Here is a 12,872-nt window from a genome sequence, read left to right as displayed (position 1 = left end):
TGTAACAGTACAGTTGGAGCAAGGTAGCATTGTCCACTGTCAGAAGCGTTAGTAACCTGATGACTTGTGATTGTCTAGTTTCCCTTTGCCATGGTGTTTCACCAGCAAGATTTACTGATAATTGCTAATTATTGATGTGGCCTTTAGAAGAGTGTATATGTCACTTATCTTTGTTAGCTGTGTTACGTGTTAGCTACACGTAAAGTTTGGGATGACTTCGTTTTACAAACAAGAAAATACCCCTGTCCGAAGGTGGTAGTTATTTGTAGTAACATTCTAAATTGAAGTGTGTATGATGATTCTCCACTGGAAACTAGTAATAGAGGTGCTAACTCTTTACTCTTTATGAGATTGTAGAGCACTTTCCCCTTGCAGTAGTTTATATATATTATTTATGCTTTTAAAAAAGTTTATTTCATAAACTAAACTTTTTTTAATAGGTGAAAAGAAGGAGAAGAAACAGCAGCCAGCTGCTGGAAGTAGTAATGCAAAACCTGTAGATGTTTCTTGTCTGGATCTTCGTGTTGGCTGCATTATTACTGCTGAAAAGCATCCAGATGCAGACACTCTGTACGTTGAAGAAGTGGATGTTGGTGAAGGAAGCCCAAGGACTGTTGTCAGTGGTTTAGTGAAACATGTTCCTCTGGATCAGGTATTGACAAAATTACTTACTGATAGCTTTTTCTTTCTTAAGATCTTCCTCTGTTTAGAGGATGTGTTTACATTCTGCTAATTACAGTCATGAAAACAAAACCAAAATGCAAATGGAAGTAATGCTTAACACCAAACGGAGAAGTACCCTTACCCCAAATCAGTTGCTTTCTTCTTAACAGTGCTTCTATCCTGGGATCTTACTTGTCTGTGATGCCATTGGTACACAGTGGGCTCCTAAACCAAATAGACTCTCCCTTTAGGTTTTCTAGTATAGTAGAGAATCCATAATAACTTTTTTGCTGTTATCCAAACTTTTGAAACCTTTGCCTTCCAAGTCTCTTTATAGCCCACTGAAGTGTTTGACATGGAGTAAAGCAAAGAGCATGTAAATTTAACTTACTTGACAGCGAGAGGCTTAAACAACAGTGGAATACAAAATGCCTGTTTTTACTTCCCTGTCTGGAATAGAGTCTGCCTCTATGCTTTTTTTTTGTTGTTGATACACTTCTGTGTTTGACATGCATGCTTTGTGTATGTCTTGGGAACGACCTAAGACTTCAAGATTACGTTTTCCTGTCACACCTCTTCTAGAGGGTTAGTGGAAGGGAGGAATTGACTGAAGGCTGCTTCTAAATTCAAATACAAGCTTGGCAATTAAAGCAAGTATTGTATAGAGCAACTGCAAAACAGGTCATGAAGGAATTGCTCTTAGTGTGGAAAAGCTACATTTTCTCAAATGCTTTTCCAATTCACACCCTGTCCCCTGGTAAGACTGCAGATGTAGGAGGCAACTAAAATTGTGATTTGTTTTTATGATACAGAAAGTTATTTAACTGAAAAAAATGACTGAACATAAAAACTATTCTGCACTGATCACCTGATAGTGTCCAGTTACTGGGTTTGCAGTGGGCAGAAATTCAAATCGGTCATTTTTAGCAGTCAACTCTCAAGAAAGTGTGTAGAAACATCTTAAAAGCCTTTCTAAATAAATGTGTGAACATGAAGTGTATAGAATGCAGCAGCAGTCACAGTGTCTTTTTTAACCTGCTTTCTGTCTGGAAAAAATAATCCAAAGCACTCATTAACAGAGAATTAGGGATCATTCTTGGGAACAGTTTGTATGTCTGGTTTTGGTTTTGGCAAGTAAATTCTAAGGGGCAAGCTGCCATCTTTTTGTGTTTTTTGAAGCGTTCAAAAATGTGAAGGCCTGGCATGTGACTATTGTCATATATTTAAATAAAAATATATATTCAGGTCAAGTATAGACATAATTCACCAAAAATTCATCTATTTATGATTGCAGTGTATGATGTGGTAATTTAGCAGTGTTTGAGGCTGTAGTATTTGTATCATCTGATTTCATTTTTCGTTAGGGAGCATAATGTTTATCTTCATTAACATTTCAGTATGCAGTGCAAGTTATTTATGGGTGTGAAAATTTCTTGCATGCCCTCTTTATATGTGGTACATCATGTTTTTGTGCACCACTGATAGTTGTAAGTCAGAAGTTGCACCCTCAAGTATCACGTATAGATCAATACATGTATCATCAGTAACAGGGATATGGAACTGAAGCATGAGTTGGACCATGCCAGTGCTGAGCTCTCAGCAGCAGCCAGGGACAGTTGGAGAACATTCTGAAATGTCAGCAGGATTTGATAGCTTTTCTCCACTATGTTTGGCTTTTTGAAGCGGAACTCGTGAGTTGTTCTAGCATCAATACCTGTTTCAGGCAATCATTCTTGAAATTTGGACAATTCTCACATGTTGCTTTTTTTGCCTCCTGAGCTCCCCTTTAGCTTAAGAGATCCTCATGTCAGTGATCAAAAGTGAAGGACAAGAATGCAGAGTATGTATCTTAAACCTAGGAAGAAAAGGCACCAGTCAGCCTCCAGAAACACTATCCTACAACCATTTTTTTGTGAGAGGACATGTTATAACTGTATCCATTATGAACAACATAGTCTCGTTTTTATAGCAGAAACTTTTGAGGGTTAGTGTTGTCCACCCAGGAATTAGCAAATGGTACTGGAATTTGTATTTCTTTTTCTTATAATGGTAATTATATTCTTTATACATACTCTTGATCTTCTAATTTTCTTTGTCAAGTCTGCAGGGAAAATATGTTTCTATAAATCATAAAGAACAAGGACTACAGCATAACTGTAAACTTATTACACATTCTGTGTAACATAAGACACTTCTTAAAGCAAATGACTTTTTTCCTCAGATATAAAATTATGCTTCAAGGCTATATTAAATGCTGCTCTGTTTCTCTTCAGATATGAAACAAATAGGAATATCTGTGTAAGCAAGCTTGTGACTTGTAAATTATGTTCATTGGCAAACTTAAGATCCAGACAAGTATGTAATAAATTGAGGACTTTTTCTTGCTGTTGGCATTGCAACTCATTCTGGTTTTAAAGCAATCAGTGTGTTGGTTTTAACATACTCACTAGCTGTTGCAGTCTGTCACGGTATCTGATTTTGAGATATAGAGGGGTAGTTAGTTGATAATCAGTTATACAGGCAACTTCAAGGATTACCTAAGAAAATGAGCAATTTAACACTTGTGCCTCAAGGATAACATTGTGTTTTTTCTGTATGGTAAATTTCAGGATTAATTTTTCTTTGTTTTAGTTTCTTTGCTTCCTTTCTGTACACAAACACCCCAAGCATGTTAGGAAGATGCATTGTTTTATTCTGAATGTGAAGTAGCTGTGTGTCCAACCATAGAAACTCTAGCAACTAACATTTGTGCTGAAACTAAATCAGTTTCTCACTGGTTGAATTATCAGTTTTGAAGTCTGTGGATTTCTGAAACAGGATTGTCTCTTTGGAAGGCCAGCAGAGGTTGTTACTCTTTCAAGGAGATAACATTTGAATTTCCTTTGATTATTCTTATTCATCTAGATATTAGGAAGCATTTCTTTACAGAAGGGGTTGTTGGGTGTTGGAATGGGCTGCCCAGGGCAGTGGTGAAGTCCCCATCTCTGGAGGTGTTTAATAGTAGAGTTGACATAGTGCTTGGGGATATGGTGTAGTTGGGAACTGTGAGTGCTAGGTGGTTATTGGTTGGACTGGATGATCTTCAGGGTCTTTTCCAACCTAGATGTTTCTGTGATTCTGTGATTCTTGGCTCATTTATGTATCAAAGATGTCCTGAGATGCTGAAGGCTTATGAGTTTCCAATAGACATAAACTTTTTCTGTTTGTGTCCTTTTAAGTGTCTGGAAAGTATGTGAGGAAAACCCTCAATTTATTTTTACAGTTAAGAAAAACTAGATTGTTTCTTTTATTCCTCTAACTTATGGGGTTGCAGAGAGTAGCCATCAGTAGAATTACTGGATCTGACTCTTTGTAGTGTTTTGACACATTTCAGCATTTTATTTACTTACTGTAAAAAAAAATCTCCTAAGAGCAATGCAGGTAGAATGATACCCGAAAATCAGATTACTTGGTGGTTTATAAGCAATTTTTTTTGCGTGAATACAGAGGGATCAACTGTTGTGATTGAAGCCCTGTTTTCTGGAAACATTACAGTAAGTACTTTCTATAAAAATTAACACAACCAGTTTAAATAAAACAGACCTAAAAACTTTTGCATTGTTAGGAAGCATTTATTTAGGTCTAGTTAATTTTTTTTTCTTTATGCTTAGGGAATTGTCCTTTATCTGAAAAAATATTAAAAATGGAGCCATTTATAATGAAAAGGGAAAAATACCCAGTCCTTGAAATAGCAATGTTCTGGTTTTGGCTGCCAATCTTGGGGTGGGATTTTCTCTTTTTATGAAAATATTTATTCAACCTTATGAGTTTTCATACCACTTACTTGTGAAATCAATGCCTATATCTTAGTATTAGAGCAGTGTTTCAAAAGCATTTGAATATACTTTCTAGTGAAAACCTTAATTTTGTAGTGATCATCAACTTAAACAGAAGTCTCATGCAATATATATAAAAGTTTGAGCCACTGTGAGTGGTGAGAAAAGAATGATGTGATGCTAGTCTGTTTTTCTTTTCTGTTAGCTTGACGGTGATCTCCATTTATGTATTAATGCAGCCTGGTTTTGTCAATTGTATAATCTGTAATAAAAAAGCAATACTCTGAAGTCTAGAATTTTTTCCAGTTAATCAGAACTAAAATTGAGTGCCAAATCTTGTTTCTTTTATTCTGTATATCCACTTGCTAATTGTTATTCAGTGGTAGATAAATGTCTATAACTGCATTTTAGAGTCAGTGACATTTTACAGCCATTTCTTGTGTTTTGGGCAATTTATATTGCTAGCAATAACTTAAGAAATTTTTAGTCAGTGGGCTCCCTTGAAACTTATGCAAGATCAACTTTTCATTATAACTGCTTAATTTTGGAGATATATATTTTTGCTTTTTAAACTTTTCTACTTGGAAAATATTCAGCATTTGGAATACTTGATCATATGAGTTTTATTAAATAATAATCCTGCAACTTTGTTTAAAGTTTATATTGTAATGTACAAAGACTGAAATTTAGAAATAGGAGTATATATTATATACATGTGCACTAGAAGTATGAGAATTAAGACTTCCTTACTTTTTTACATTCTCTTAAGAATGTTCTAGGTTTCATTTTTATTCAGTTGTAAAGTGGTGTTTGTTTCCTAGGCTGAAGCATGGCAGTTTCCCCTGACAAAGTATGTTTTCTCTGGTTTACTGTTGTAATTTTCATGGAAAATAAAACAACAAAGAAAGAAACATAGTTTTACAGTTTTGCTCTAACAAATTGCAGTGCACAGTATATAAAGCCATTTTCAGTGTTTTAAAAAAATCAAAGCATTAGGGGTAAATAAGATACAGATTGAGATTCAAGTGAATTAATTATGTAAACCACATATATGCTTTCAGTGTTCAGTTTGAAATTTTTATCTATGACCTAGCCTAATCTGTAGAGTGTGTTTTCATGTTACTAATATTATTAATAAATGGAAATTGTTTGGCTAATAGTACCATATTGAAAGTGGACTCAAGGGGTAATTTAGAATGAATAAAGATGAAATGCAGGTGAAATGCATCCCTGGGTTTTGGGATTTCTGAATTGCACATTTTTTATTTCCATGTTAAGTGTGACCCAATTCAGCATTTATTCCATTATTCACTGGCCAACTCTTAAGTGGTTTAAATGTTATTTGGTACTGATGTGCAGGTGTTAAAATTGTGCATCTGTTGCTGTATGCTTCTCTTTGCCCATGTTATGGTCTCTTCATTGTAATTCTTTTGTTATAATGAAATATGTGGCATTTAAGTACTCATATCCTTCTCTGTTCTTCCCCCAAGATGCAGAACCGGATGGCAATACTACTCTGTAACTTGAAGCCTGCAAAAATGCGAGGGGTAGTATCTCAAGCAATGGTGATGTGTGCCAGCTCCCCAGAAAAAGTGGAAATTCTGGCTCCCCCAGCTGGGGCAGCACCTGGGGATAGAATCACTTTTGAAGGTTTTCCTGGTAAGTAGTATTTGGGAAATTGGAGGAAATAGGTATGCCATGGTGACCTCATTGTTGAAGCAGATAAGAATGTATTTTGAAGTTGGTTGCATTTTTTGTTTTAAGTTTTCTGAATTAGTTATATTCAAACTTTTTTGTTATTAGCATGCTAGGACTGTGTAAAATTGAAAAATACAGAAAAATAACTGTAACTTGAAAAAGTTGTGTAGTACTTTAATATAAAATTACCAACGTTTCTAAGTCTTGATAAGTATTTTTGTTTCTGAATTGTATGGACAAATGTATTTGCACTTTGCAAGTTACAGTAAGCAAATGTAAAGCATCTTTCTCAGTGTCTCAGTGTAAGTGATGAAGTAATAAGTTCCTGATTCCAGCTCCTCCCTCTAATGAAAGTGTCAGAAGTACAAGTAGGCTTTTTATTTTGAGGAGAAGAAAAGGATGGAGAGGATTGGAGGGTGGAAATCTCCTATTTATGAGAAGAACCTATAATATTCAAAACACCAGGGTTTTTTGCTTGCTTGCCTGGGAAGAAATGACTTTTTGGGTCTCCAGAGACAGACATTGGACTTCTTCCCACTTAATTAAATCAATAAATCCATATTTTTTTCAGATATAAATAATAATTAAATTTAAACCTTCTTGAAGATAATTTTTCATCCATTTTCCCACTTCCTCTATCTTCCACTCGGCTTCGAAAATGATTAGTTTCTGACCCTGCATATTGGGAATTCAAATAAGCATCACAAACATAACCTGTTGGTGAATGCTTCCCTCCTACCCAGATACCAGTTCATTAGTCTCTCAGGCTAAAAGAGATATGGAGATTCAGCTTCTCCTGTTGCTGTCTTTGTTAGTACTGTTATTTTGTTATCTCTATCATGGCTTTAAGTGTTTTTCATCAGGAGATGTTGGTCTGTTATGATCCCAGTAAGAAAGGCACACAGACTGTAAAGTATTGTTTAAAATGCTATTTATTAGAGCTGATGCTGAAAAGAGAAAATGATATACATAATTTTGCATCACACAGATGATGGGAACCCCAAGGTCGTGCAACATCAAAAAAGGCTGCTAGTCCATGTGCATTATGCTGTGCACTCCCTGTTCATAGGGGAGATTCCCCCCTTTTGGTCATTCAAGCTACTCTTGTATTTTCTTACTCATTTCACCTGTCAAACAGAAATGAAGTTCTCTTGAAAACTTGATGCTGCACAGTGTTTCATAAAGGTGAGGACGCACAGATGGCTCAATTCCTGGTACCACACAGGAGCTGCCCGCAGGCTTCTCTGTTACAATCAGCTGGCTAGGTTTATCCTGCACCCCAGGAGTTTGTGCAGTACAGCACAAGCCTAGACCTGCTCAGGTAGACTGTTGTGTGGATTACTGAGTTCTTGATGATCAGTGGTCTTCTGGTCAGGATCACTGCATCACTATATCTTAAGAAAAAGTGGTCTAATTCTCAGTATTTTCCATATTGGGTGGAGTTGTATGTGTATGCATTTATCAACAAAATATTAATATTCAGGATGAGTTTGTTGCTGAAAAGTTGTCTTTTGTGTGTGAGAAAATGGTGTAGCTTTCTGTTTTCTATGTAGAAACATATTAACCTCTTTAAAATATTGCACCTCTTTCTAGCTGTACAGCAATGTTTTTATTTATGAACCTCTTGGCAAACGCTATGCTTAAATATATTTGCATGCAATACAGTAATTTGCATAAACATATGTATGTAGCTATTTTTATATTTCATGATTGATGCTCTAAAAATATGTATTTTGGTTGGCATATGATGAAGCAGTGGTCTGTCTAGGTGGTTTTGAAACAGAAGGAAAGTTCAGTTTGCTGTGATTTAATGCTCTGAAAATTTAAAAATAATACTGTGTTTTAACAAGGAAATCACTCTTGCAGCATTTTGTTCATTTTTAGGTTTTTGCATTAAAAATATACCAAGCTTGCTAGCTGAGATGCAGAATTGGTAAGCTGTACTGAAATCTGAAAGATTTCAGCAATTGCATTGACTAAATTGTAGAATATTCCCTCATAACTTCTAGTAGCTATCACATATCCATGAATAAAGATAGATTAAATGTTGGATGTGTGACCTCTGTTATGTGTAAGAATACATTAATTGCTTTCTGTTGCTGTGGAAATGGATGTGCGAGAGATAGCATCAAGCTGTAGAGTAAACCCATCTAGTGCATAAGCCCTGCAAATGATACACAAGTCAGCCTGGGCATGTGGCTTTTTTTGAGAGGTGGAGAGTCTTTCTTGTTTGTTTTTTGTCTAAGGTATAACCTTACTCCAAGCTTATATCTCAAGTAACTTCATATACCTGGCACTTGAAAATAATGTGAGAGCTGGTAGTAGTGCTGTTCTCTGGTAGCCAGCATATCTATTCTTGCACATGACCAATAAGGTAGATTTTATTAAAATAACTACTTAACTCCAGGTTTTTTATAGCTGTAAAAAGCTTTTCTTAGAGCTAGTAATAGAAATTTTTGTTTTAAAAATATTCCCAGGTGTTAAGGTATACAAATACTGTGTTGACATTTTGATTTTTAGTAGAATAAGCTAAAGGTGGTGTAAAAGTCATACTAGTTTTAAAGTTAAGAACTGCAGTCTGTGATACAAAGTATTGTACACTTCATGTCAGCTTCCTTCTGTCAGGGAGCTAAAGACATGGAGATATAATAAGTGCCAAATAAAGGCTTTCACAGCCCCTTTCAAAAGCATATATATTCATAGACTAAGATTGTTGCCATTTACCTTCTTGTCCAAGTGATTAACAACTTTTAGTTGTTGTTTTTTTCTCTCCTTTTTAAACAGCTGTTTGGGGGTGTTTTTTTTATTTGGTTTTATTCCTGAGAGGAAGAAACCCACTGGGAGACTGGAAAACTCGATTTTTCATGGGGTTGTATGTATCTTCTACTTACCTTTTTTGTGTTAAAATCTCACATGTTTCTTAGCTGCTGTCTCCTCAAAGGCAACCTGGCACTTCACTGATACTGTTATCAGGAGGGTAGAGTCCTTGCTATGTCAGATGTCATTTAATGTCAGTGCTGAACTGTAACCATCTATGTTCTGATTCAGTTTTTTTTTAAAGAGTAATTTTAAAGAATAAAGATTCAGATTGAGTCCTTGTAATTAAAATAGAAAGGACAGCTGGGTTTTATTTTAGTTTGATGTATAAAAGCCTGTGAAGCAACAGAAGCAGCGGCAGCAACAATAAAGCAACTCTAAAATGCACACAGCTGTCTACCAAGCAGCTTTGTATCAAGTTATTTTTAAGCCTTCTCTCTCCCCATACAAAATATTCATAAGATACAGGCTAATCTTCCTTGGTAATTTTAGTCATAGTAAACAAATGATATCTTGATTGAGACCAGTTGAACTTTTTTATTCAGAAGCTTGAGAATTTTCCTAGAATCATACTGAGTAGGAGTGATTTGATAAGGAATGTTGTTGTCTGGAGGAGTGTTCTTTTTGTTTGTTTATTTGATGTTGCCTTTAGGAGAACTTTAGCACTGTTATATATTCCAATACATGAATCTTCAAGATCTTTTGGGTCTTTTTTGCATTAAGAACTTTATAAAATTTCTATCCACCTTCAGTGGAAAAGGACTGATTTATGAGCCCTAGAAAAACTATTCCATTGCATATCTGTAATTTACTCCTACACAGTAATTGTCATAAGACAGCAATAGTTCTTAGAGTTTTCACAGCTAATGGTGAAATCTTCTTTCTAATAGCAGTATAAGTGATGTTTTGACAAAACTCTTCAATGCAAAAATACCACAGGAACCACAAATCTGCTAGTTATGTTTTATAATTAGGTAATCTTTCTGGTCTCAGAATCCTTGGCAATAACCATCTCTTTTTAAAAAATAAGTGCTAAAACTGGAGTGCAGTGGTTAGTCTGTATTTAACAGGTTTCTGTAGTCAAAATTTTGCTGTATATGGATGCTTTCCTTCAGTTCCATAGTTATAATGCACAGTGAGCTATGTGTTGTTAACTTTTTATGAGGTCACACATCTTTTTGCCCTTTCTTGCACTGAGATATATTCTTTCAGTTGTTACTGAGCTGTTACAAAGTGGAGTGGTTTTTGCTTATTATAAGAATTTCTTTTGTGATATTTAAACTGCTAGACTGAATGACATGTTTAAGAATATTTGGGACCTCTTATGTTCTTTTTATGTAAAGAGTGGGAAGCTCATTAAACCATTACACAAGTTTAAATTTTTTTTTTATAGAAGCCCTTCTAAAGAATATTTTCTGGGAAGAAGGAATGCAACGAGGAGAAGTCATAGGAAAATGCATAGCCTAAAGCTCTGGTAGTATTTAAAATTGGTGCCTATGCTAATCTAATATGAGCTCACCACAGATCCCAAGGGAGCTTGATGCAGGATTCTAAAGAAACTTATTAACATTCAAAGCATGTTTTTTGTAATAAAACTCAGGGTTTTTTCTTACTGAAAAAATTCACTTGCTTTTTATATTTAAGGAGGGGGAAGGAAATGCACAATGGATCATTCAACATTCCGTTTAATGATTTTATTATTAGTTCATATGCATTCACTTTGGTCTAAATCCAAGTCTGTTTTTGTTCATGAATTTGAGCATTGAACAGGATTTTTATTTTTGTGAAAATGTGCAATTAGCTCAAAATGTTTAATTTATTAATGGTATTACTGATTTTTCTTTTAAATATTAAGTGCACTGTGGTTGTGAAATAACCTGACTGCATTATTGAATCTTGCTCTGGCAAGGCTAGCCTACTTAACAAAGAAATCTGGATGGTTCTGCTTCTCTTAGAGCATCCACAGAAGTTAGATCTGTCTACAGGCAGTAACTTACTTCTGCAATGACTGAGAATGTGAATAGATTGAACCATTGAATACAAGTAAAGAAGAAAAACAACAAGGCAGGCTGGAATGAGAGCAGTTCCTTTAACCTCCTGTTGGTCAGCCAGTCAGGAATACACCAAGCAGTAATGAATTTCAACCAGCCACTAGAAACATGTGTGTTAAAATCCCTGTAGTCTAATAGTTTTTCTTCCTGAACGTTTGAGGACACTGAGTAGTGGAAGATGAGAGTACTTGACATTTTGCTCACTTGCAGAACTCCTCACTTTCCTTTAGGAATTCCCGGCTCCTCTGAGAGGATCTCAGAGAAGATGTGTTTACTAGGATTTGGTTTTTGATTCTTGCTTTATTCTAGAACTTAAGATATTAATAATTGGGCAGAATGGTGCCAATATGCCACTCCAAGCAAGTAAAAAAATCTATATAGTGTATCGACAGTTGAACAGAATGGAATCCTTTTCCGTGTTCAAATGTGCTCTAATTATATTTAAAACAGGTCTTGTGTTTTTGTTTTTTTTTATTTGCCCTGCCTGTGTTACACATAAGAGGTCAAGAGCACCCAACAGCATTATGATTATATAACTTTTTAAATGAAATCCTGTCTTCTTTAAGAGAATCTGCATTGTATTAGAATTTAGAGATTGAATTTACCTGGCCTTTGAACAGAAAATAATTGTATAGCAAATTGATTGTCTTGTGCTATCTAGATTATGTCAGCAGGCAGCAGTTTATTCAGTGTCTTTACAGCAAGAATTTACTTAGTTGTTTTGTTCCTATACTTGCATTTCATGCCTATTTAAAAATAGGAAGAATATGACTCCAAAATACTTCACTATTATTCTGTGTAATTTGTTAACAGTTTTAAAAAACAGTAGTAGTAGAAACCTGAATTTGTGGTCATTAGAGATCCTTAAATAGTCAGATTTGCTGGTGTAGTTAGACTGTCAATATGTCTAGGGCTTAGGTAGCTTATCATGGTGTACACACAGAAACAGGGTACTGAGACTTGGAGACTAAGGCCATAATTACTGAAGTAGAAGATGACCTCTAATCTTCTGTCATTTTAGGCACCAGAGCATGTCATCAAATAGTGCAAAAAGTAGCAGAATGGTGTTGAAACCCGGGGCTAAAATTGTATGTCAGTATCCTAATTTTGGACTAATCTTGTCTAAATTCAGTGTTTCTCAAATATAAAGGCACCTGCCAAATTCACTTAATATTAACTGTTTATAAAAATTCATTAATTCCTAAACTTAAGATGCCAACAAATCTGTGTCTTGGTGAGTAGTGTATTTCTGTGATCAGCATCTATGTAATTCTTAGGAATCCTTTTGGTCTCTAGTAAATTTTGTAAACCAGCAGCTAGCAGTGGTTTGATTTCTTCCTTTTGGCAGTATTTGTGGTCTGTTATTTATAACCTTTTTTTCCCCTGAAAGATCAGCATTTTGAGAAGCACTCTGGAGACATTTCCTAGAGAATCCCTAATTTCAATTCAAGTTTTTATTTTTAGAATTTCAGGTAATGTTTTTTTTCCCTTAAAAGTGTGTGCAGTGATGCTATGTGGGATGTCACAGATATGTACATGCTCTGCCTCCTGTGTTGTGTGCTATTAGGTTATTCTTTCTTTTGAAACAGGAGATCCTGAAAAGGAACTTAATCCCAAGAAGAAGATTTGGGAACAAATCCAACCTGATCTTCATACCAATGACCAGTGTGTCGCTACATACAAAGGAGTTCCGTTTGAAGTGAAAGGAAAAGGAGTCTGCAGGGCAGAGACCATGGCAAATAGCGGAATTAAATAAATAGTTATTAGAAGTTTTTTCAGACATTGAAATGGAAAGTAATGCAAGCACAATAAAAAACATGAGTATGTT

At 35.2% G+C, this 12,872-nt stretch overlaps 1 protein-coding gene across 2 annotated transcripts in view; it reads left to right on the top strand.

Annotated features, from left to right (window-relative positions):
- The window catches only part of AIMP1 (aminoacyl tRNA synthetase complex interacting multifunctional protein 1), a 37,498-nt gene extending 24,633 nt beyond the window's left edge, over window positions 1-12,865 (top strand). For both annotated transcript variants that reach the window (XM_026847978.1, XM_026847979.1), the window contains exons 5-7: window positions 441-652; window positions 5,969-6,137; window positions 12,634-12,865. In XM_026847978.1, coding sequence (XP_026703779.1) covers window positions 441-652; window positions 5,969-6,137; window positions 12,634-12,800 — 548 coding nt within the window. In that variant the 3' untranslated portion in view covers window positions 12,801-12,865. The remainder of the gene's footprint in view (window positions 1-440; window positions 653-5,968; window positions 6,138-12,633) is intronic.
- The last annotated feature ends 7 nt before the right edge of the window (window positions 12,866-12,872 follow it).

The sequence above is a fragment of the Athene cunicularia genome (genome assembly GCF_003259725.1).
Source record: "Athene cunicularia isolate RWA chromosome 4 unlocalized genomic scaffold, athCun1 chr4_part2, whole genome shotgun sequence".
Classification (NCBI taxonomy): domain Eukaryota; kingdom Metazoa; phylum Chordata; class Aves; order Strigiformes; family Strigidae; genus Athene; species Athene cunicularia.
This window is presented reverse-complemented; position numbering and strand designations above follow the sequence as displayed.